This window comes from Oryx dammah, unplaced genomic scaffold, assembly GCF_014754425.2.
Source record: "Oryx dammah isolate SB20612 unplaced genomic scaffold, SCBI_Odam_1.1 HiC_scaffold_24, whole genome shotgun sequence".
NCBI classification, from domain to species: Eukaryota; Metazoa; Chordata; class Mammalia; order Artiodactyla; family Bovidae; genus Oryx; species Oryx dammah.
In genome coordinates, this window is record NW_024070208.1 from 82,319,334 (window position 1) to 82,345,880 (window position 26,547).

At 45.6% G+C, this 26,547-nt stretch overlaps 1 protein-coding gene across 1 annotated transcript in view; it reads left to right on the forward strand.

The window, feature by feature from the left end:
- The window catches only part of MYO16 (myosin XVI), a 389,767-nt gene that overhangs the window by 149,102 nt on the left and 214,118 nt on the right, over window positions 1-26,547 (forward strand). The window contains exon 15 of the mRNA XM_040267295.1: window positions 1,458-1,605. Within this exon, the coding sequence (XP_040123229.1) occupies window positions 1,458-1,605 (148 nt within the window). The remainder of the gene's footprint in view (window positions 1-1,457; window positions 1,606-26,547) is intronic.

Sequence of the window (26,547 nt, forward strand, 5' to 3'; positions counted from 1 at the left end):
ACCGTGAACTTGCAGATGTTCAAGCTGGTTTTAGAAAAGGCAGAGGAACCAGAGATCAAATTGCCAACATCCGCTGGATCATGGAAAAAAGCAAGAGAGTTCCAGAAAAACATCTATTTCTGCTTTATTGACTATGCCAAAGCCTTTCACTGTGTGGATCACAATAAACTGTGGAAAATTCTTTAAGAGATGGGAATACCAGACCACCTGACCTGCCTCTTGAGAAACCTATATGTAGGTCAGGAAGCAACAGTTAGAATTGGACATGGAACAACAGACTGGTTCCAAATAGGAAAAGGAGTCCGTCAAGGCTGTATACTGTCACCCTGCTTATTTAACTTCTCTGCAGAGTACATCATGAGAAACACTGGGCTGGAAGAAGCACAAGCTGGAATTAAGATTGCCGGGAGAAATATCAATAACCTCAGATATGCAGATGACACCACGCTTATGGCAGAAAGTGAAGAGGAACTAAAAAGCCTCTTGATGAAAGTGAAAGAGGAGAGTGAAAAAGTTGGCTTAAAGCTCAACATTCAGAAAACGAAGATAATGGCATCTGGCCCCATCACTTCATGGGAAATAGATGGGGAAACAGTGGAAACAGTGTCAGACTTTATTTTTTTGGGCTCCAAAATCACTGGAGATGGTGATTGCAGCCATGAAATTGAAAGACGCTTACTCCTTGGAAGAAAAGTTATGAGCAACCTAGATAGTATATTCAAAAGCAGAGACATTACTTTGCCAACAAAGATCTGTCTAGTCAAGGCTATAGTTTTTCCAGTAGTCATGTATGGATTTGAGAGTTGTACTGTGAAGAAGGCAGAGCAGCAAAGAATTGGTGCTTTTGAACTGTGGTGTTGGAGAAGACTCTTAAGAGTCCCTTGGACTGCAAGGAGATCCAACCAGTCCATTCTAAAGGAGATCAGCCCTGGGATTTCTTTGTAGGGAACGATGCTAAAGCTGAAACTCCAGTACTTTGGCCACCTCATGCGAAGAGCTGACTCATTGGAAAAGACTCTGATGCTGGGAGGGATTGGGGGCAGGAGGAGAAGGGGACGACAGAGGATGAGATGGCTGGATGGCATCATGGACTCGATGGACGTGAGTCTGAGTGAACTCCTGGAGTTGGTGATGGACAGGGAGGCCTGGCGTGCTGCTATTCATGGGGTCGCAGAGTCGGACACGACTGAGCGACTGAACTGAACTGAGCCGCTCTAATGCAAGATATTAATAACAGGGGAAACGACTTATTAGGGAAGGAGAAAGGATATATTGGAACTCTCAGTACTTTCTGCCTAATTTTTCTGGACCTAAAAAATTTCTCTGAAAACAAAGTCTATTATTTTGCCTTTTTAAAAGTCTGTTTGAAAAGATGCTGCATTCTTGTCTCTTCTGACTAATACGTGCTGAAAGTAATAATGCCATTTAACAGAATTCCTCTTCTTTTCTTTAACCAGCCAGAATCTTTACGTATATGCTAGAGAAATCCAGGCTTGTTTCACAGCCCCCTGGCCAGAGCAATTTTCTCATCTTCTACTTGCTGATGGACGGATTATCTGCTGAAGAGAAGTATGGACTGCACCTTAATAATTTACGTGCCCATCGGTAAGTGATTACATGTTTTCAGTTTGAGAGTTCTGCCCTCAAATTGTGGTTGCGTTTTAGCAGTCTTAAAGTTTCTTATTTTGGGGAGAAGAAATGGTCACTTCTTTTAGGAGAATAATTGGATACACTGTTAGGCTTGAACTATCTGTGTATTACCATTTATTGAGTATTTAGGTGACGTTTGTTTTGTGTGTATTATCTTATATTTTTCTAGTTTTCAGATCAGAATAATAGATTAGCACATTTATAAGCATCTGTGTTCCCTTGGATATTTTGGATGTAACAGTTATGAATTCCTAATTTGGGGTTGTCTTTTGAAATAATGGGACATGGTATTTAAGCAATTATGGTGCTTTAGGAACAGATGAGGTTACATAATGGCTTCAGATGAACCGTACACGCAAGCTGGGGGGCACTGATTTTCTGCAGGGGAGGCAGACCGTGTTTGTTAGAAGGAGGGGGCTTTGGTCATAGGAGGGCCGTGCAAGGGGGTGACTTTGCAACCTATGCATTTTCACCGACCGCCTGACCCCGTACGTCTCCCTGCATGGACAGGTCCACACTTGGAGAGGATGAGAATGAACCAGCAAGGAGCATGAACCCCACCCAGACGAGGAGTCAGGGAGAGAGGGGGCAGAGGGTGGCGGGTGGACGGGTCCAGTGGTGAATTGCTGGCCGAGTAGCGAGGAGGAGCCTTGCTCTGATAAAGCTGCGCGTTAACTTCAAACATTCGCTGACCCCTGAGTGTCCGTTCACTGGCTGTTTGTTGCCGGATTCAGGAAGAATGGTGTGCTCGTGATTTCATGAGAACTTCTGTGAGAGAAAATAAAGGATGCGTGAGGAGGAGGAGGAGGGGGGCCTCCCAGGTGGCGATGGTGGTCAAGAACCCACCTGCCAACGCAGGAGAGTGAAGAGACGAGGGTTCGATCCCTGGGTGGGGAGATCCCCTGGAGGAGGGCATGGCAACCCACTCCAGTATTCTTGCCTGGAGAACCCCATGGACGGAGGAGACTGGTGGGCAGCAGCCCATGGGGTCACAGAGAGTCAGACACGCCTGGGCGCCTAAGCACGCATGCACGGCGGGGCAGAGCATGGCCAGAGGACCAGTCACGTTTGAGAGCTGAAGGCCAGGCTGAGCGGACAGGGAGGTGGAGGGGTCCAGTGCCTGCGCTGAGAGAGGGGCATTTTCCAGGCCCCTGGGGTCTCCTCCAGGCCCCCGGGGTCTCCATGGAGCTGAACCCCCAGACCTGTCCGGGCAGGGACAGGACCACGTCTGTAGTCACCACGGCTGCGGAGGGGAAGGAGGTGGGGCGTGCGCCCAGGGGCAGGGAATGAACTGGCCTTATTCGAAGGCCCCCTTGGATTATTATTTAATGACAACTCATTCGGTTTCTTTGAAACTATTACATCCAACAGTACAGATCACGTTTATCATGTTGATAGAGACATAAAGTGCAGAAGGCCTTATCAAAATTGTTGTTCAAAGCGAGAGATGGTTTGGAGATTTACTGTCCCCCAAAACAAGAGAAATTCGGAAGAAAACACACTGATACTGAAGAATGATAGCCCAGGCAAAAGCAATTTTAAAAACAGAAACTCTTCTGAGGCCCCGATACTTTGGCCACATGATCAAAGAGCTGATTCACTGGAAACGACCCTGATGCTGGGAAAGACTGAGTGCAGGAGGAGAAGGGGACGGCAGAGGATGAGACGGTTGGATGGCGTCACCGACTCAGTGGGCATGAGTTTGAGTAGAGTCCAGGAGATGGTGAAGGACAGGGAAGTGTGGCTTGTTACAATCCATGGGGTCACAAAGAGTCAGACACGACTGAGCGACTGAACACAGCAATCCTATAAGAGCACTGGCATTTTTTTTTTTTTAATCAAATCACCTCATTTCCTAAAGGAAGAAATCAGATCTGGAGGTGTAGGGAGGTCTATACCAAAGTGAATATACAGCAGCAGTAGGGAGATAGCCGGTTCTTGAATCACTCTCTGTTTTTCTGGATCGGGCGTCTCAGACGGGAGGGAAAGCATCCAGCTGAGGGCTGTCGGGTTGTTCCGGGCAGCCCGCGGGGAAGAAAAGCCCCGGTGGCTTGCGTTCCTCATCTTCCCTACCAGCAAAGGCTCAGAGCGGACGGCAGACCATTGCTGTAGGTGGTGGGTCTGCAAACGTGTGCGTGCGTGCTTGCACACGCGTGTGCCTGGCATTGCAGACGCAGAGCCACTGAGGAACAAAAGGCAGCCGTCTAGTCCAGCATTCACAGATATGATTCAGCCTCTTGGTCTGTGGTTTGGACCCCTCTTTTGAAGTGTGAGAGCGTGTGGGAGAAAACAAGTGTTTCTTTATTGACCTCCGTTCCAACATCCGTTTCTCTTTGCAAAAGAGAGCTTGGAATCGCTGAGGCCATTTACAAAGTCAAACGTCAGGGCTGGCTTTGTGAGAAGGCCCAACAGGAAAGAACTCAGCAAAATCATGAATAATTCAACTCTCTTGAACAAAGAAGTTATTTTATTAAAATGAATTATAAATATCTAACGAGTGCAAAACAACATTCCTCAATAAAAATGTACACCGCCACTCCAGATTCATAAAACATATCCATTGGAGCATTTGTACAATGACAGTTCCACAGAGAGAGTATTCTTTAATAATAAGACCAGTGGTTTTGCAAGTTATTATGCCTTATACATCCCAATATTTTTGTGATTTGTCTCATGTGGGTCTTTTAACAGTCACAGCGTTTGTGGCTTTTCTCACCTTTACAGTCCTGGTCAGGCTTGGGAGCTTATATTTGTATTGGGATATGTCATCTTTGCTTAGTCATTACATACATTAAGTACTAGAGTTTTGTAAATTGTTTGGCTTGCTCACAGTCAGTATTATTAATAACTTATTAGCTTTCTAACCTTTCACAATTTGATGATCTTTCTGAGTTTCCTCCTTAAGGAATTCATAGGTAAAGGACATCACTATATAACTGTATTTACATAGCTATATATTGTTACATAAACAATATATAAATAAACTACATGTTGTTTATATAGAAACAATATTATCACACTTACTATCTGCTTTTAAGAGATATTGATATATTATCAGGTAGAGCAAATCGGCATCTACTTTACCATCTAAATGTCCCTTTGCGTATTCAGTGCTTATTCCATAATGCAACTTGTCTTGAGGTTTTGATGATGTATGTTGAGTCTTTAAAACAAACGTTGCAAACATTTGCAAACCTGCCTCCTTAAAATGCATCTTTTCTTTATTACTACCAACTGGTTACCTCCTACATGAAACGTATAAATAAACATGGAACAGGAATTGTAAGCTGAAGACATATCCAAGGTTCGTCACATGTCCTTATGTGATCAGAACTGCAAAGAGAAGAAAGGATTATTGTAACTAGTGCTACTGCAGTTAAAGCTACAGAAGTGTTTTTGTTTTGTTTTTTTAACTTTGACTCCGGTGTGGAACTAAAAGTTTTCAGAGTCTCACATGAAAATTTGTGGAGGTTTATTTTAGTGTTAAACGCACCTAAAAATACTGTTTGTATAATTGGAACAGTATCTAGAACAAGCAGATAGCACCCTTGTTTATAGAATAGAAATAGAGCGGATCTAGACATCAAATCTTATAGCTTAACTGCATGAAAGCAATATTTATAACACTTTGCCCAGAATCTTCCTGGACAGATGGTTTAAACAAGGACCACAAGAAAAATATCTCTGGGTCCTGACATTTTGAGCAGCAGCAGTAAGTTGCATTATTAAAAACCACCACTAGATGGCACACTCTTCACAAAGTCAGACGGCCAAAATATGTCTCCATCATTAAAGGTTTCTTTTTCCCCAAAACTTATTTATTTTTAATCGAGGGAAAGTTGCTTCACAGTATACCTACGGTTTCCACCTGAGTCAGGCATCCGTGTGTCCCCTCCCTCTGGGACCTCCCTCCCACCTCCCACCCCTTCTGGGGTTTGAGTTCCCCGAGGGGAACAGCAAATGCCCATGGGCTGTCTACGTCACACGAGGTGCTGCGCGTGCTCCCACGTGACTCTCGCCATTCGTCCCGCCCTCTCCTTCCCCCCAACTGTGTGCACGGCGTCTCCACTGTTGTCCTGTAGATAAGTTGGTCAGTGCCACGTTTCCAGATTCCATATTAACATATGAGATGTGTTTTCCTCTTTCTTATTTCACTCTGTATAATACAGCCTAGGATCATCCACCTCAGTAGAACGGGCTCAAATATGTTCCTTTTCATGGCTGAGTAATATTCTATTGTATTTCCGTGCCACAGTTTCTTTACCCACTCATCCGTTGATGCTCATCCAGGTTGCTTCCATGCCTGAGCTATTGTAAGTTGCGCGGCAATGACCGTTGGCGCACTCGTGTCTTCTTTAATTTTGTGTTCCTCAGGGTATCCGCCAAGTAGTGGGATTGCTAGGTCCTATGGCAGTTCTACTCCCAGTTTTTTGAGGAATCTCCATAGCGGCTGTATCGTTTTCCATTCCCACCAACAGTGCAAGAGGGTTCCCACTTCTTCACACCCTCTCCAGCATTTATTGTTTGTGGGGTTTTCTGATGATGGCCATTCTGACTGGTGTGAGGAGATATTTCACTGCGGTTTTGATTTGCCTTTCTCTAATAACGAGCGATGCTGAGCAGCTCTTCATGTGTTTGTTAGCCACCTGTATGTCTTCTTTGGAGAAATGTCTGTCCAGGTCTCTTGGCCGCTTTTTGACTGGGTGGGTTGTTTTTCTCTTACTGAGTTGCGTAGGCTGCTTGTGTGTGTTGGAAAGGGATCGTCTGTCAGTCTGCTTTGTCCAGGCGGTACGGTCGTGGTCCTCCTTCCGTCTGGCTTCTGTCCTTGCTGGTACGGTTGAGCCAGTGTTTCGTGTAGGCTTCGTGTTGGGAGTGATTTGTGTTTGCATTCTGGTGGGGGGGGGTGAGTTTTGGGTTTTTTTTCCCCTCTGATGGGTAGGGCTGTGTGAGGCCGTATGTTTTGGGTGTCCCTGGTAATCCTGTCTGCTGCTGGTTGGGTTTGGGTTCTTGTCTTGCTTGTTGTTCAGGCGGAGCATCTTGCCCTGAGTGCTGCCAGCAGTTGGGTGATGCCAGCTCTTGTATACAGGCAGAGGGCTTTGCCGAGTTCTCACCAATCAATGCTCCCTGGGTTGGCAGTTCCTGGCAGCCTAGGGTCTGGGACTCACTGCTCCCACTCCAGAGGCTCCAGCCCGATCTCTGGCCAGGGGACTGAGACTCTGTAAGTTGTTTGTTGTGGCATTAAAGGGGATTAAACATGCCGTGGCACTAGTGGTGAAGAACTCGCCTGCCAGTGCAGAAGATATGAAAGACATGGGTTCGATCCCTGGGTCTGGAAGATGCCGTGGAGAAGGGAATGGCAACCCTCTCCAGAATTCTTGCCTGGAGAATCCCACTGACACAGGAGCCTGGCAGGCTACAGTCCATAGGGTCTCAAAGAGTCAGACACGGCTGAACTGACTTAACACAGAAGCAAGAAACAAAAGATAAACCCCAGAAAAACGGTGAGTACAAAATCAAGCAAATAATAAAAAAAATAATGGAACATGCACACACACATACAAAACCAAAACAGTCCAAAGAAAATAAAGTACAAGAGGCCGACCCGGTGAGCAAAGCAAACCAAAAATGATATCGACCAATTAAAAAAAAAAACTAAAGCACAAACCAGAAAACAAAATCAAAGCAAGGTGCCAACTGGGGAATAAAGCAGAGAAGACAGTAAACTAAGAAACATGGTGAAAAAAAAAAGAAAGATAAGAAAAGAAAGGGAGAATAGAAAAGCAAAGTTAAATAGAAGTATATAAAAAAGGTTTATATGCATTAAAGAATATCGACAGCAGGAAAAAAGCAATAAGAAAACAAACAAAAAATATTTTAAAAATAAGGTTTTAAAATTTAGAAGAAAAAAACCCCCACTGAATTGCAAAAGTACAACAACAGAGAGGCAAAAATATATAAAGGAAATAAAAAGTGGGATTTTTTTAAAAAATAAGTCTTGAATAGAGTTATTGGTGTTAATAAAACCAACAACCACAGCAACAGAGGCAAAAAAAGAAAAACAATAAAAAAAAAATCCAGAACCAAACAGAACAAGTTAAGAAGAAGAAGAAAAAGAAACGTCCTTCTCAGAGCTCAGCTGTCCTCGTCCTTCCCCTCACTGTGAGTCAGAGTCCCCTTCACCTCCTAGGATGCCCTCCAACTCTGCGCTGGTCTCTGGACCTGCTGTGGGGCAGCCCGGACTCTCATCGAGTCCTGCTGCTGCGTGTTCTTGCCTCTGACGTCCTTGGCTGCCAGAGCTACTGAGTTTTCTGTTGCGGGAACTCTCGTTGTCCTTTTATATTTTCGACAGGCACAGTCTGCCTCGTTGATCCTGTGGATTTAATCTGCAGCTTGTACAGCTGGTGGCTTCTTGCTTAGCCGCACTGCCCTGGTTTTCAGTGGGTTTTCGGCTGTGGTTTTACCTCCACCACTGCCTGTGTGTCGGCCACTGGGGTTCCCTCCTGAGGCTGCCCTGGAGAACCTGGGTCTGCCCCAGTGGGGACTGAGCGTGGAGGGGGCGCTGCTTGGAATCAAGCTTGGATCCCCTGCTTGGATCGAGGGGACCCTGGCAGCACCGGGCACCCAGCGGAGCCGGCGGCTAGGGAAGAGGGAGGTCCTGGGCTCTTGGGGTTCTTCCGAGCCTCTGGCAGCTCTGCCCCAGTGGGGACTGAGTGTGGAGGGGGCACACCTGCTTGGCTCACGGGGACCCTGGCGGCGCCGGGTGCGCAGGGACGCCGGCTGCCCCGGTCGCGGGAGCTGTGACCCTCCTGGAGCCTCTTTCCAGCCTCTGGCAGCTGGCGTTCAAAAGATCCTTTTTCGCTGCTCCTTCTGTGTGGCTCTGCGTGTTCAAGGCACTTAAACGCCCCCCTGGCTGGGGACCTTCTCTGTCACTCAATGCATCAAGCACTTAAAGGCCACCTTCCCCCGGGGTCCTTCTCGATTCTTCAGCGGCCAGCACTCCGGGGAGAGGCCCCAGGGATGGCTCCGCCCGCCGCGTGGGACTCAGCAGTGTCGCCTGGTGGCTGCCCGTTTCCCCACAGGCGTTCCCACCGCAGAGCCCTCCCTCACGTCTCCCCCGGCCCTCTCCCCGCAGCCAAAGCAGGCCTCGGCCTGGGATTAAGCTCCATCCGATCCCAACGGCCCAGCACCCAGCCGCTGCGCTTCTCAGGGTTCTTGCGGCCCTGTCCGGGGTACACAAGGCAGCAGGGGTTGTCCGCGGGGTTCTCAGTCCTTTCAGCCTCAGCCGGTCACGGACGAGCTGCGGGGCTCTCCAGGAGCCTCCGATGCTTGCCCTCTGTCCGGAACAGTCTCCGCGACGGGGGATCGGACCCCCGCTTCGGTACCCCCGGCCCCACCTGCTGCCTCGGGCGCAGGTCTGGTCCTGCTCAGTCTTGTCCTTCTCCCTCCCTCCTTCACCCTCCCGGGTTTTGCGTGGATCTGTACATTCCTCTCCGGTGGCCGGGGACGCCTGCCAGCTCTCAGCTGGTGCCCGGTGAGAGCCTCCGCATCCGAGGGTGTGTTCCCGAGGCATCCGCGAGGGGAGCCGCGCTCCAGTCCACCCACCCCGCCCCCACCCTGTCTCCAAAGGTCTCTTTTATTGACGGGTTCTTCCTATGATTCCCTTTTTCTTTTTCTTTGGCTGTTTGTTTCTCAGATTTTATTTCAAAACATTTTAAGTGATACCAACACTGCATCTGGAAAGCAAATACAATTTGTTCCTGGGAATTGAGTTTTAAAGAATGTTAGAAGTAGTCATCAATTGCTTATCTTCAACCTGCTTTGCACAGCTCTTAGGGGTTTAGTCCCAGAACAGCTGGGCTCTGAAACCTGGAGAAGTCATTCCTCACCTCCCTTCATGTTGATTAATGATGGAAATGACTGGGGTGCGGCCTCAGAGCATTCTCTGCAAAGGTCAGGTTTGAATTATAAACCGAGAGCAAGCAATCGTTTGACTCAGCACGTGTGACCTGCTTCTAACCTTGCGTGTTAGTGAAGGGAAACTCTGACTCACCCAGCACTTGAACTTGGGAGGGCTGCCCCATACACCTGTCACAGTAGGTGAGGCAGCTCTGAACTCTCAGTGAACATGCATTTTTTTTCTTGCTAAGGGTTTATTATGCGTGTTGAACTTAACCTGAGAAAGACGCACACAATTTTAAGAACTTAAGAGTAAATTTAAATTTCTTTGAGGATGATTTTTAATGACGCTGTGATATAATCAACAGTTTACTCAATACACATTTTATGCACCCAAAGCTTAAAGATGGTCCTGAGACAAAGGTTTGAGGCAGGAGGTATTATATTCTATTTCTGACTGATTCTGTTATTAATTAAATGATGATCACAACTGTAATAGATGCAACTTACGGAGCACTTACCATAGTTGGGGTCCCCCCTGGGTCTCCCTTGTCATGTTGAATCTCCACCTGTTACGGGGCAGAGGGCGCAGGACCGCACACTCACCGATGCTCCACGCCGTGAGGATGGAGAGGTTGGCCAGGAGCCCAGTCTGCCTCTTGGTCTTAAACCTGTGTTGTCCCTGCAGCAACGTTGCCTGTAAAATATCACCTCCTGCGTTTGCACCTTTGCATCCAGGAGATTTCAAAGAAGATGAGAGGGAAAGCACAAGGTCAAGTGTGTATGCGCGTTTTTGTTAATATTTACAGTCAGTTAAGCACAGCTAATTCAGGGCATTTCTGGAGTCTCTCCCCCTCTAACTACCAGAAAAAGCAATCCTGTGCCATTTCTTTATCCAGGAGCATAAGAAAATGTTTGAAGTGCATTGATCACCTTAGCTGAAGGTCCTGTTGAAAGTACAAGGAAGGTTGGATCACTTTGGTAAGTGGGCTGGTACATTTCACTTGTGAAAAAGGCCATTAGGAAGAAGTCAGGGTCCATGGCTTTCTTACTTCCATCTGTGAGTGATGTCCCCCCGAGGGTGGAGAAGAGAGAGGAAGGAGCATATGGACGTCAGCTGCTCGCTCCGCCCCTTGGGCTCATCGGCGCTGTCCACACGCACACCCCCACCGTCTCCAAGATTCCCTTTGCAGCTCACAGAGGGACGGAACTGACAGGGCTTACTGGCAGATAGATGGGAAACAGTGAACACAGTGGCTGACTTTATTTTTCTGGGCTCCAAAATCACTGCAGATGGTGATTGCAACCATGAAATAAAAAGACGCTTGCTCCTTGAAAGGAAGGTTAGGACCAACCTAGACAGCATATTAAAAAGCAGAGACATTACTTTGCCAACAAAGGTCCATCTAGTCAACGCTATGGTTTTTCCTGTAGTCATGTATGGATGTGAGAGTTGGACTGTGAAGAAAGCTGAGCATCAAAGAATTGATGCTTTTGAATTGTGGTGTTGGAGAAGACTCTTGAGAGCCCCTTGGACTGTGAGGAGATCCAACCAGTCCATCCTAAAGGAGATCAGTCCTGAATATTCATTGGAAGGACTGATGCTGAAGCTGAAACTCCAATACTTTGGCCACCTGATTCGAAGAGCTGACTCATTTGAAAAGACCCTGATGCTGGGAAAGACTGAGGACAAGAGGAGAAGGGGACGACAGAGGATGAGATGGCTGGATGGCATCACCGACTTGATGAACCTGGGTTTGGGTGGACTCCGGGAGTTGGTGATGGACAGGGAGGCCTGGCGTGCTGTGGTCCATGGGGTCGCAAAGAGTCGGACATGACCGAGTACTGAACTGAACTGAACCGGTGGATAAGATGCTGTTCCTCATCCTATCGAGGCAGTTGATAGCTTACGGTCAATGATGTCGGATTTGTCATCTCAGAAAAAGAAGATTTAGCTTCGGGACCAAGGATCAGGCTTGATCACTCAAGAGCTTTTGTGTAGCAGAGTTTTATGAAAGTCGGAAAAGGGAGAGAGAAAGCTTCTGACATAGACGTCAGAAGGGGGACGCAGAACCGGCGCCCCCCTCCACAGCTAGTTTTATCAGGACCTTATATACTTTTTTCAGACCCACTCCCACAACATACATCTTAAAGGAACAAGATTAGAATGAACAATAGAAAGATCTTACCAGACCCACTCCCATAATATACATTTTAAGATGACAGGATTAGTCAGAAGGTTCTTGTTAAGGAGAAACATGTCCTAGAGCCAGATACATTGTTATATTGACTAAGAGAAAGCAACGTAGAAAAGGTTTGTCTCTTTCTCCTTGAGAGCCCCCACCCCTTCCTCCTCCTCGGGAACCCTGGACTTCTTGTCAGCCTACCTAGGAACTGACTCTCCCACAGTCGCATCATCGAATCAGTAACCAGGAGCAGCCGCGAGCAGAGGCCCCTCAGAAGCCTGTGATGTCAAGCCCAGCTCCTGCTGGCGTGTGGAGGGACTTGCCCTCCGTGACAGGTGTCTCTCTTTGCGTGTCCCCGATACTCGCTGGCTAACACGCACGGTCTGCTAAGCGCAGTACACTTAGCTGAAAGGACACAGTTTAAAGCCGCCTCTCGAGAAACAGCAACCCAGTCCAGTCTTCCTGCCTGGAGAATCCCGTGGATGGAGGAGCCTGGTGGGCTACAGTCCGTGGGGTCGCAAAGAGTCGGACACGACTGAGCCACGTCACTCAGCTGCTGGGCAGTTGGGGCAAACTGGGCAACCTGGGCGCGCTTGTCGGTGAAGCAGGGCTGACCTGCGCCCACTGCTGTGACTGAGGATGGTGCAGGCTGCCTCGGGAGCCCTCCGGAGGAGAAGGTCCCAGAACGCGCTCTAGAAGGACCAGCAAGACTGTCACCATGAATATGGGGGCTCTCTCCCATCCAAGTCCCTGAGACCCGCCGAAGCGGTAATTGTTCTGAAGCGGATGACGGGTTTGCATCAGAGCCCGAGCGCTCAGAGGAGCTCTGGGTGTGGGCCGCCGCCTCCCTCCGAGCTCTGATTCCGCCTGTACGCGGCTGCTCCCCGGACCTTCCCCGGTGTCTGCTGTGCCTGTCGGGCTCTGAGTCTCCGGTCCCCGTGATGAATGACTTGTTTCAGTGATCGACGCGTAATTGGATCTTTTGATGGAAGCCCACGCAGCCTTCCTGAAGAAGTGAAGGATGGAAAGGGGAACCAGGGGCCCCTCGGCGGCAGCGGGGGCTGCAGGGCTGGGAAATTGGGGGTCTCCCATCATCCCACGGAGCCCACCTCCGCGGAGAGCATCGCATTGCTGAGACTGAGACGCAGGGGACAGCGCAGCCCTGGGCAGAACCTGCGCACTCGTGGAGACCTTCCGGTTCACGTTTTCCCTGCGCCAGTAAATCCATCCGTGTGCTCCAGATTCTTTGCCTTTCTATACCAGCTATACTAGGGAAAGGAAAAAAAAAAAAACCACCACATTTAAATCCAAAAACCTGCCCTTAGTTCTCAGAGAGGACAATGACCCCAGTGAGAGTTTGGAATGCATGCTTCTTTCTCGATCACCTGTCTCCCCAAGTGGGTTCTGTCAGTTCACACCACAGGTACGTTGTGTCCATCACGGGGTGAGTTTGGAGACTGACAACACGATGTGGATATTTGTGTAGAATCCTACAGTGAAACGTGTATGTGTGCACACGCACAAATCTAAAATGAACTTCCAGGCGGTGGTAAGAAGGACCGCTTTTCAGCAAAGGCTGTTTGTTCTTGTGACTCCACAGTGGAGTCTAAAAGCACGTGGGAGGCATAATTAAAATCAGAATAACCAACATTTGCTCGTGCTAAGAACTTGATGCGTATCATCTCACTTTATCCACAAGCCAGCCTGACAGGAGGCTGAGTGAATAACACCCGAAGTCACATCCTAGGAGTGCAGGGGCCTGTCTTAAACACCTCACCTCTCTGCCTCTCAAACCCTAATTTCTAGAAACAAATGAAAGGTTCTGTGGAAACACTTGAAAAGAAGCCACAAAAGACCAGGGCACCCAGAGGAAGGCTGTCCAACACCTGAGGCGGGGAGGCCAGGGTCCCTGTGGGCAGGGATCCCAGCTGCTCCTCCGTCCTGGTGCCCGCCAGCCCCTGGGATGGTGCTAGCTGACCAAAGGGTGCCGAGAAGTGTGGGTCAGACTGATGTGTGTTTCCCTGGGGGCTCAGCTGGTAAAGAATCTGCCTGCAGTGCAGGAGACCCCAGTTCAATTCCTGGGTCAGGAAGATCCCCTGGAGAAGGGATAGGCTACCCACTCCATTATTCTTGGGCTTTCCTTGTGGCTCAGCTGGAAAAGAATCTGCCTGCAATGCAGGAGACCCCAGTTCAATTCCTGGGTCAGGAAGATCCCCTGGAGAAGGGAAGGGCTACCCACCCCAGTATTCTGGCCTGGAGAATTCCATGGACAGAGGAGCCTGGTACGGTACAGTCCATGGGGTCGCAAAGAGTGGGACACGACTGAGTGACTTTCACTTCACTTCACTGCACTTCAGACTGGTGTGAGTTCGGACACAGGGAAGAGCACGAACTGGTGGTCAAGTGCAACTCAGTGAACTTTGCCAAGAGTCTCTGACTCTGGTAGCACCATTGCACAGGATGGGGCTGCTGACTGACGAGAGCTGGTGGGGGTACTCTGGATTAGGTGACTCAGGGCTGTGGGGTTTCCTTCCCAGTGAGGATGGAAAGGGCAGGAGAAACTTGATCTCTGGCCTGCTGGTCCCCGCCTCACTGACCCCTCTCCACCCATCCACCAGCCTACCACATGCCCTCCCCAAACTCCTTTTCAACTGTTCTCTGTTCAGTCCTTTACATGTATCACGAGGCTTTCCTGGTGGCTCAGATGATAAAGCGTCTGCCTGCAATGTGGGAGACCCGGGTTCAATCCCTGGGTCGGGAAGATCCCGTGGAGAAGGAAATGGCAACCCACCTCAGTACTCTTGCCTGAAAAATCCCATGGACGGAGGAGCCTGGTAGGCTACAGTCCATGGGGTCACAAAGATTCAGACATGACTGAGCGACTTCTCTCCAAGGCATCCTTTTCTAATGTGTGTTGGCCAAAATGTTTGTTCACTCAAAACATCTTATGGAAAGACCTGAGTGAACTTTTCGGCCAACCCAATATGTTAGCATCCAAGAAACATGAATTTCTAGATGAATGAATGTCACATTGCAGCTCAAATATAAAGCAGGAGAAATTAGCTTTGTTTGTAATATATATAATGATATGTGGACTTCCTAGGTAGCTCAGTGGTAAAGAACCCTCCTGCCAGTGCAGGAGACATGAGTTTGATCCCTGGGTAGGTAAAAGGGATGTATGTGGACAGACGGCGTAGGTTATGTGAAGGACCACATGAATCAGTTCTGTAAAGTGAAAGTTCATAGAAAATGAATTAACCTAAAGCTATATTTACTTTTGAACTGAAATAACCTAAAGTAAAACGACAAGCTGAGATGCATCGGATAAGCAGATGAAAGCTTATAGCAAAGTCTGCGCGTTTCATGTAGACACTGTGTTTCAGGCGTCTGTGGCATACTTATTAAAAAATTGAGCACATCTTAGGCCACAGAGTAAAGTTTAATAAATTCTCCAATTCAGAAATTGTACAGGGTTTATTCTCTGTCTACTGAGTAATAAAGTTAGAAACCAAATGTGGGAGTAAAAACAAGCGAACAAAAGGCCACTAGAAAACTAGATATTGATCCCTAGTGGCAGAAACAAAGGATATAGGATCATGACGCTAAAGAAACAAGAATCCGTTGACATTGACTCTTCAAAAAATGAAAAATCAAATGAGATGAAAACCAGAAGGATCCTGGATAATTTCCATCCCTGAAAGAAGGCACGCCCAGGAAGTTCCAAAGCTTCAAAGAACAGAAAATTGTTTAAAGCATCACAGAAATTACCGATTGCAGACAATTCTTTGTTCCCTTTTCAGAAGGCAGCTTATGCAGAAAGGAAACCCCAGAGTTCCAATGGTCCCGTGAAAAGGTGCATATTCTCACAAGTAATCAAGGAAATGCAAGCTGAAAGGATAATTGGGTACCATTTCACAGTGAAAATATTTGCACCAGTGAAACGAAACAGATAATAGGACGGGCTCCGCACTGACACACCCCTGACGAGTTTCGATCTGGACGACCGCTCTGGGGAGCAGTGTTTGTTCAGGTTGGCCACGGGCGTAACGCACCAAGGCAGGTGCGTGTTACCCTACAGGGTGCTCTGGGCAGCATGGGGGCACGTCTGTGGTTCTGGCCTCTTGGGGAGGGGTGCCACTGGCAGCTCATGAGCAGAGGCGGTGGGACGGCAGAACCCCCTGCCCACCGTGGGATGGCCCACAGCCACGAGTGATCAGACCCCAGCGCTCAGTCATCCTGGTGGAGAAGCATTGCTTAGGGAGCCCCACACACGTACGTAAAAATCGTGGACCTGGACATAAAATGCACTGTTCTAAGATGCAGATACCCAAGTAGCAAAGAAATGACTTTTCTTCAGGAAATAAAATAATCGGGTTGTGGTCGTGGTGGAGGATTTTTAAAACGGTATCAATAAATGAACCTAAACTCTATGTAAGAATAGACCTTATAAATCTAAAGTTGGGTTAAAGTAATTTGCTGAATGAGGCATATAATGTACACAATAATTTTAAATACAGCAACCTTACATATTTTATAGGTACAAACATGTATTGATACAATTTAATTTTTCAAAAGTAGACTGAGAGCATTGACACAGAATTGGTCATACTTTTTCTGTCTAATAAGGAAGGAAATGAATAGATGGGAATGTTAACTTTATTTGTGAAGCTTATTAATAAAAAAAAAGATCTGAAGTAAATATGTCACACTGTTGCCATTCTCAGATTGTTAAAGAATGATCTGTTGGCTCTCTGTATTTTCCACTTTTACAACTGTCTGTCAAACTTTTTAAAAAATACTTAAAATCCAGAATGTCTATACTGCAATATGTCAAAAGGTATACCAACTAAAGAAATGAATATAAAGTGACTTTAGTTACATAAGCATAAATAAAATATTAACAAGTAGAGTCTAAAATCCATTAAGATACTCAATGATCAGGTGAGGAAATTTAATTATTAGTACTACCCATCACATTGATAAGTAAAAACAGAAGAATAAAACGACCATTTCTATAGGTACCAAAAAGATTGTGCATTCATGTCTGAAATCTTTTTTTTTTTTAATTATAAGTAAAAGGAGTCTTTCTTAAGGAAAAAAATTTATTATCCCAAGGCCTAGGTACGCATCATATTTAGTTGTGAAAATGATTCCATATCACATTGATCCAGAAGTTGTCATAATTGTGATAAGGGAAGAAAATAAAAAGGAATAAACATTATCAAGGATAAGACAAAATTACTATTATTTACAAGTAAAATGAAAGTTTACCTAGAAAATTCAGTTAATTTATGGCAAAGTATTTCCACTAATAATACATTTCAGTAGTGTTTTGAGTTACAAAACAAGAATGTACAAAAATGAAAAGATCATATATGTACCAGCTGTAACCACTTAGGTAAAACAGATGACCAGAAGGAGTTCTTTTAACAGTACTGCTGAAGTATAAAATCTCTGTAAGTGTGACCTAGTAAATAAAATGCAGGCCTGAGGAACAGAGACTTGTGACTCATAGGGTCGACCTGTGAGCACACCCACACACACACACTCATACCCACTCACACGTGTACACTCTCCTCCTCGTCTGAGCATCTGAGCACCTCTGTCTTACCTGTCTGATGTACTGAAATCCCTTAAGATTCATATTCAAAGTTTTCATGATGGAAAAAAAAATCTGAAATCATTACTCTGCAGCATTCTGGTCTGCCTAAGAATCACGTGAGCCCATCGCCATCTAGTCCTGCCCAAGCTGTTCTCCCAGTTCCCACCAATTCTTCTGTCCTCCGGGGGCAAGATTCTGGTTGAGTGGGTTCAGTGGATGACAGGTGAAGGAGGGCATTAACCAGTGTCTGAGTGAATGAATGGGTGGGTGAATGAATGGAGTGGGTGAGTGAGTGAGTGGATGAGTCAAAGCCTTCACACTCTTCCCTCTTCACAGAAAACACCCTCATTCTAAAAGTCCGTCTCAAGCACCTCCATCCTTTGACGCTTTGCCTGACTCCTTCCAAGGTCCTTCATGGTGACAAGGACCATGTGTAGTCCCTCATTGCTAAGCTCCAGTATGGCCTGTGCTCATCTCTGCCGTGGAGCTCAGCGTGGGTTATATATATTGCGTGACTGCATCACTGTCTTTGCCAAAGAAGCAAGCATTCTAAGACTTAGGAGCCTGACTTAAGCAGCTTAATGCCTCCGGGTCCTGGCACCATCGTCAGTGCAAAATAGGTGTGAGATCAAACGGATAAAAAAAGATAAACATTGTTATGTGTGTGTGTGCTGGTGTGTACAGAGATTTCTAATTTGATACCACTGATTCTAGATATAAGTTTCGTTTTGTTTATTCTGCTTGAGACTTCGATTTGCAAACCATCAGAGGCATGTATTTCCCCGTTTGAAAAATTCTTGGCCGGCGTCTCTGTGAATGACCCCCCTCTCATGCTGTTCTTTCTCATTTTCTCTCTCTTCCCCGACTCCTTTTACGTTTTCCATCTCTGCATCTCTCTGTGCTTCATTCTAGTGACTTCTGCAGTGCTTTCTCATGGTTTACGTGCTCCTTCGGAGCCGTTATTAATTGGATGTTTAAGGCATACTGTGCGTTTTAACTTCAGTGACTACCCCCCTACCCCGTTTCTAAGAGTCGTACTTTGCTGTCTCAAATCTGCGTTTCTTGAAGGCTGCTGCTTGTTCTTTTCTCATATTTCCAGTTCTTTTGTTTTCCATGTGCTTGCTTTACTGTCTGTAACCAATCATTGTGTTACCTGAAGCTCTCAAGCTTCTAGTATTGCTCTTTATTACATCTGCTGACAGCCGCTCAGGGAAGCTTCTGTCTCCTGGTGTTTGTCCTTTGGGGTGTGACTTGGTGTGATTCGGTCACCCTTGGTGACCAGGGTGGGAGAGTCCTGGGTCAAGGGTTAGCCCCATAGAGCAGCAGTCCCCAGCCTCCAGGATCTAATGCCAGCTGCTCTGAGGTGGAGCTGATGTAATAATAACAGAAATAAAGCACACAGTAAATGTGAAGAATTGGACATGACTGAGCTACAGAACTGAACTGAACTGAATAAATGTAATGTAATGAATTTGAGTCGTCCCAATCCCCACGCCACCCCACCCCCGACCAATCTGTAGGAAAAATAGTGTTCCACGAAAGCAGGTCTTCCCCAGATGGCAAGACCTTGGGGACCACTGCAGGCTAGAGCGTCTCTGGCTGTGGTCAATGCTCAGGGCCTTTTAAGACCCGGGACCATTCTAATGCTAATTCCTTAGTTAAAATGTCCTAAGGGCACCTGTAGCCTGCATGTAAACCCCTGAAACCAAGAAGGGTCTGTCTGTGGTTGTGACTTCTGTAGAGTGAGCTTGCCCTCCCAGAATCCACCCAGACGTGTTTCCATGTTGCTTGTCTGTGTCTGTGGACGTTTTTTTTTTTTTTTTTTTTTTTTTTAACGGCGTTTCTTCCATTGAGGTAGCAGCCTTTGGGTTGTCTGGCTTTGTGTGACACCTAGGGCCAAAACCACATTCTCCTTCCCACGTGGACCTCAGTCCCCTGGTTAACAGAAGAAACCAAAGTCCCTGTGAACGCTGAGGTTCAGGCCACAGCTGCCTCTGGGGAGCCAAGGAGCGCTCCTTACCTAGACTTTCAGTTTATCTGGTCCTCACAGTCCCAGACGTGCACTTAGGAGGTGCTCTTCACTACTGATATATTTAGGTTGGTACGAAAGCAATTGTGGTTTTGGTCCATGGATTTTAAATCATTATAACTCGGCTTAAACATCTTTATTAATCAAAACAGGAACCATTACAATGAACATATTTTTACCAACAACAAATACGTTTGCTTATTCCTGTAGCATAAAAATCTGTCCTCTGGGATTTGGCGAACTCTTGGAAAGCATTTTCTGCCTCCTGCTGGTTGTGGAGGCGTTTTCCCTGCAAAAAGTTGTTGAGATGCTCGAAGAGCTGGTATTCGGTTGGCGAGAGGTCAAGTGAAGATGGTAGGCGAGGCAATGCTTTGTAGCCCAGCTTGTTCAACTTTGGAAGCGCTGATTGTGCCGCATGCAGTCAGGCGTTGTCTCGGAGGAGAACTGGGCCCTTTCTGTTGACCAATGCCAGCGTTGAGGTTTTCTGTGCATCTCCTCGATTTGCTGAGCATACTTCTCAGATGTGATGGTTTTGCCAGGATTCAGAAAATTAGCGGATCAGACTGGCGGCAGACCACCGAACAGTGACCAGGACCGCTTTGGGGCAGGTTTGGCTTTGGGAAGTGCTGAGCTGGCCGGCGCCCGGTTGTCATGTAAATCCACTTTCATTGCACATCACGATCAGATCGAGAGAGTTCACTGTTGTCGCCTAGGATAAGAGAGGACACTTCAAAACGACAGTTTTTTCAGTCAGCTCCCGAGACACCCACTAATCGAGCTTTTTCTCTTTTCCAATTTGCTTCAAATGCCAAAAGACCACAGGGTGGTCGACAGTGAGTTCTTGGGCAGCGTCTCGTGTAGTCGTAAGAGGACCAGCTTTGACGATGCTCTCAGCTGGTCATTGTCAACTGCTGATGGCTGGCCATCACGCCCCTCATCTTCAAGGCTCTCATCTCCTTTGCAAAACACCATTCCATTGTACATTCGTTAGCAGTTCCCAGGCCAAATGTGTTTTTGATGTTGTGAGTTGTCTCTGCTGCTTAACCCATTTTGAACTCGAATAAAAAAACTCACTTGAATTTGCTTTTTGTCTGACATCATTTCTATAGTCTAGAATAAATATAAAATAAACAATAAGTCGTTACCAGAAAAACCTAAAGTGAGAAATGTGCATTAAAATGAGGCATAACACAGCCACATTTATTTTAGAATATATTCTAATATCAAATGGCAGTGTTCAACAGTGCAAAATCGCAATTACTTTTGCACCAGCTTAAAATATGGCCTTTTTGGAGAAATGAAGGGACTCTTCCTTCACTACAAATCCAGGGTGAACAGTGGTTTTAGGTTTAAGACTTATGAGCAATCTATGTATGTAGAATAGATTGTGCTGACATGTGTGTGTGACTGGACGCATGTTTATATGCACCCAAGAAATGCATATTACTAAGTTTGATTGTAGCTAAATATTTGGGCAGATTCTAAACACTTCTGTACTTATTTGGGGAATATTGTCAGAGCCAGCTAGTCCAGAGCTTTAGCGTTTAGGCAGATTAATCCAACTCTTTGATAGGAAGACAAGTGCTCAAAACATCAATGTCAATAGAAGGCTCTGGGTGGCCTGACACACAATGACCTCATGCTGCTGACAAGTGGTTAGGTCATGTATAATATGGCAGGGGTGTGTGTGTGTCCGGGTACAGAAGAGCGTGTCCTTGGAATCCTGCACTCTCCCACCTGTTTAAATATTTCACGGTAAACAGAACATCCTGCAGTGACGACGGGTCTATTTCTCAATCATCCTTACGTCCCATGCACTGGCTTGGTAAAATCACCCGCATGTCTTACCTGTAAACCCTCACCAGGAAATCATTGCTTGCTGATAACCTTTGCAAAATGCATTCGTAATAGAGAGACCCTGAACACTCAAAACGCACACATTTCCACGTGACTGAGGTATACAAGAGGCTGAGGTACATAAGAGGCTAAGGTGCACAAGAGGCTGAGGTGCACAAGAGGCTGAGGTACACTGGGTATAAATCTGACAGCATATCGAGGTGTTCTTCACAGTGAATTCTTTAAAAATGAAATGAACTCAAGTATTTTGATCTGTAGGGGCTTCCCAGGGGGCGCTAGTGGTAAAGAACCCACCTGCCAAGGCAGGAGACGTAAGAGATGCCAGTTCGGTCTCTGGGTCGGGAAGATCCCCTGGAGGAGGGCATGGTGACCCACTCCAGTACTCTTGCCTGGAGAACCCCATGGACAGAGGAGGCTGGTGGGCCATGGTCCACGGGATTGCAAAGAGTCGGGCACGACTGAAGCGACTTAGCAGGCTTACACTCCCATTTTGGCCTGCGTTACACAGAAGAGAGTTGTTCCCAGGAAGGATCACTGGCTGTGTCTTCTACTACCTTGAGCCTCCTCCCACGATGCAGGACCGTCCTGGGGCCTCAGTGGGGGCCATGGCTGGAGATGCTCGGCACAGACACAGCTTCCCCAGAGCACGGGCTCTGGGCCGAGATCTGCTGCAGGAGTGGGTCTGTGGGATCTGCAGGAGTGAACCCATTTCAGGAACGCGGCAGCCAGAATGGGGAGGTCACTGGAGGTGGAGGAGACGGGACCCGAAAATAAACAGTGGCCCCCTGCGCCTCCCTCTTTGGAAAGCATCTGCAGAGAATAATTCTATCCCGTGTTCAGAAGACCCCCTTGGAAAGAGTGAGCCACAGATACACACAAAGGAGCTGGAAAATGGACAGCCCATATGCATTTGCCCTTTTATTTTCTTAAAAGATGTCTCCCAAACATTGACTGAATTGAAACCCCCTGCCTGTAGATATTGACATGAAAAGCTCACTGTGGCCACAAAAGTTCTAACTAATTCAAAATTAGCATACCATGGTTTACTGCCCTGGGTACTACAAACGTATTTTCTTCCTTGTCTCAGAGCAAATTAATTTTGTTCAACTAATGTTGAATTTTTCTTCATATCTTGAAGTCAGTTTAATTATGCATAAAGGCAGTAGTCTGTTTTGTGGACTAACTGGCATAAATAGACTGTTTTTTTGAATCTGTAGAATAATCAATTCCACATTTTCAAGGAATACCAGTGTGGCTAAGAGGCCTGTTATTTCATGAAAAGTGCTTTGTTTTACCTCATCTTTCATTAGAGGGTTTTTTTTTCTTAACCCTTCATTATTGTTTCAAACAGTAACTCTATTATTTGACAATTTTTCTTTGTCTTGCATCATAGAATTGCTATTACAAACACATTTCCCCTAAGTATCTCCATTACTTCGAAGTTCACTTCCCTTAGACGAGGGATTTTTTTTTAACGTTTAAAGAATCCCCAAGATTATAACGCCTCTAAGACAGTAGGCTGAGAAAGTGCGTTTACAGAACTGTTCACATTTGATCCTGTTGCTAATTGAAGTGCACACTGAGAGCTTCTGATCAAACCGATTGTTGATTGAAACATGAAGGGGTATTTCATGATTCAAAACACCAAAATATTCACCTTTTCAAATACTGGCTTGCCTCCCAGACTTAGTAATTAACCACTGGTGGTGGTTTAGTCACCAAGTCCAGTCCAACTCTTGTGACTGCATGGACTGTAGCCCGCCAGGCTCCCCTGTCCATGGGATTCTCCAGGCAAGAATACTGGAGAGGGTTGCCATTTCCTCCTCCAGGGGATCCTCCCCGACCCAGGGATCGAACCCTTGTCTGCTACCTTGGCAGGTGGATTCTTACCACTATGCCACCTGGGAAGCCTAAGAAAGCATGCCTGGTATTCAATCAAACATCTGAAGATAACAGAGCTTAAGTCGATGCATAAACAAAGCTCAGCTTATTTGCTGTGATGAAAAAAATGTTCATCTAGTGAAAGAGATGAAATTTTGGCCCCAAAGAGAAAGTATAGGGACATTTTTGTGCGCACACATTGCCCAGACGTAAGCACTGCGCCGTTAGCGTCAGATGGCAGGCAAATTAAATCACGGCTGATAAAATGTTGCCTTTAAATTTCTGCTTTAGCTTCCAGAATGTTATTTACTAGGCTCATATCACAACATAGGGAGGCTGCTGAAGTGCAAAGCAACTTAGTAACATATCATTAAACTTCACAGCAATTTCCTGAGCTAGGTCACTATAAGCATGCAGTGCAGATGTTAAATGTATCATCTTCAGCACTGTAAATGTCCTACTTTTTCCTGACCTTTTCAAATGATTCTTGATTTCTCTTTAGCTGATAGTGTGATTGATTCCATTTAGTGGAAGCTTTTCCATTTCAGCAGGAAGAGATTCCTTATCTGAAAACAGAGATTAGTGGGAAGTGAGAAGGAAATTTAGAGCTGTGAGCAAATCAGCTGATTAAGGTTAGAAGCCAGAGGAAGAAAAACAAAGCACGGAACAGATGAAACATAATCCTAGATGCTTTTTTATTCGTCCTCCACCTCCTCTGTTGCCGCTGTGCTTGGGACAGGAACATCATTCCTGCAGAGGAGAGGAAAAAGAGAAAGGAAGAAAGAACAGAAGAGACCGTTCCACCTGATTTTCAAATAAAGCTTTCCTAAACTCATCACTGCAGGGAAATAGGCCGTGATCGCTCTCATTTTCTTAAATAATGACTGTGGTTTCTGACTTTTATTAGTTAATTTGTGTAAGTTAATTCTGTTGTTTAGTCACTAAGTTGTGTCTGACTCCTTTATAATCCCATGGACTGCAGCCCGTCAGGCTGCTCTATCCATGGACTTTCCCAGGCAAGAAATACTAGAGTGGGTTGCCATTTCCTTCTCCAGGGATCTTCCTGAGCCAGGGACTGAACTTGAGTCTCCTGCACTGGCAGGCTGATTCTTTACCACTGAGCCGCCTGGGAAACCGTAATTTAATTCTGCCTTCCCCGCGCCCCCCCTCCCCGCCCAATTTTAAGTTGTGTGTCTTCTAACAAATCAGAAGGAAATACCTACGGATTTAAATCTTCCTCGTTTTAGAGCCTTTTATTTTCAAGAAAACTTGAGAGTTAGGGTTAACTCCTTGAAGGGTTAACTCTTTGAAGGGTTAACTCTCTTTATATTTCACACCTGAAATATAAAAACTAAAGTTGTTAGGAGCAGCAGAATGGGCAGAAAGAAGATACCAGAGAATGTTTAGAATGTTTCCAGAATGTTTAAAGAATCCACAGTACCCCAAATCCATTTAAATTTATTTCTAAGGAAATGTGCAGTTTTGTACATATGAAAATTTAAAGTCAGTCTGATAGGGAAAATGTATCTGTGCTTCATCATATTTCTCTTTAAAGTGTTACTTATTAACATTTTCAAGAGTAGAATTGGTTTAGAAAACTATCGAATTATTTCTACAAAGAATGATACAACAGTGATGGTCGTAGTAATAGTAGAAGAGGGACCTGATTTCTGCTGGGCCACAGCATCATTTCATTTCTTCAATGCTGGAGAGGAGAGCTGACGCGGAATGTGAACTGTTGCTCTAGATGGATGAACGCATGAAGGCCAAAACACCACGCCTACTGGTTTTCAAGGTTCCAGCATCCATCTTTGGAAAAACTAGTTTTTAACTACACCTCTCGGCATAACCGGTGGCTTTTTAGTATTCTTGTATAACTTCCTGGATTTCTCGTATTGACATGTCACCATTAGGCTATTGCATCTGGAGATAAAGAGATAAAGCACGTCATTCGCACCTTCAATAATGTTTTCAGAACTTTTGACTTTCAGTTAATGTTTAAGTGTCAGGGAATAATGGCAGTTAGGCAACATGCCTGGGCCTTTTCTGCAAATGTTCTTTTCTCACATAGAAGGATTTTGACCTAAAAACATAGTGCAACACTGGTGAGCTCACAGCGATCACTTATCTGGACTTAATCCAAGCACTTGGTTGTTTCGGGAATAGTGTTTTGTTGTTACTAATAAGTAGTTCAAGTTTAGCATTCAGGTGGAAATATTGGAGCAGTTCAAAGAAGTTTTGAACTGAACTGAGAATATGTTAACATTTCATGTTGAGTGCTAAGGACTTAATTCCATTTTTCCTTTAGATGATCTTGGCTCTGATATTTTAAATTCTGTGTTAGAATATTATACTGTATTTTTATATAATATATTCTTTTATTGAAAATATGTAGCACATTTGTAATCACAAGGACAGGTTCAGCAAAAGTATTTTGCTAGAAAATATTCAAAACAGCAAAAAAAGTACAATACAATAGCAGGGCTCAGACTAGACAGCTCATTCACCATCCCCTTTTTCTCGACATCATTAGGGTCAGTTATGAGTACAGGAGTATTTGTGTGTGTGAACAATTTTATTTAGCTTTTCAATGAGAATTGATATTTATCAGAAAGAAAAACTGGGATATTTAGTTTATGAATCTCTCCTGGGATAAGCAGTTCTAATATTTCATTTCTGAAATCTTCTGGTTGCACACTTAACCTTGGGCAAGATTACTTTTTAAGGCATTACCTGCGTTTTAATAAGGTATTGTGGTTGAGATTTTCCTGAACTTTATTTTAAAAATCTTCATGAAAGTTACGTGTGGGGTTCCGTTATGACAAATGTGCCATTGTTGGAAGAATTTCTGTAAGCTCTGGCTGATGAAGCAAGGGCCATTATCTGTTTTTATTTGATGGGGAAGGCCCAAGTCGCAAAACATTGTAAAAAATGGCTTTGAGCATGTTTTGCTTTTTCTCCTGTGTGGGCAGTAGCCCAACAGGCATGAGACTAAGTGTCAATAGACACAAAAACATATTTAAGTTTTCCAAAAGGGGAATAATGGGTCACATCAGTTTGCCACAGCACATTGGGTTTTAAGCCCTCGAGGGTTTACTCCTGGGGGTTGTACAGGCAGTACTTGTAAATAAGGAAGACAGGCTTTACAAGTATGCATAATTTTCTTTAATTCTCTAATAGGGATCTGTGGGAACCTTTTCTGTAGCCCTCTCCAATTTATATGAGTAAGATCGTGAAGATCATAGGCATCTTGTAAGTTACAAGCTTGGATTGTAAGGGAGGCTGCTCTATCGGCCAGGGAATTTCCCACTGAAACCAGTCCAGGTAAATTTTGATGACCCCTAAGATGGTGTACATAAATGGGGTTAACCCGTTCAAGTAACAGGGTACGGGCTTTTATCATGAGGGGGGTAATAGGATTGTTATCTAGCCGTATGTGAGAATTT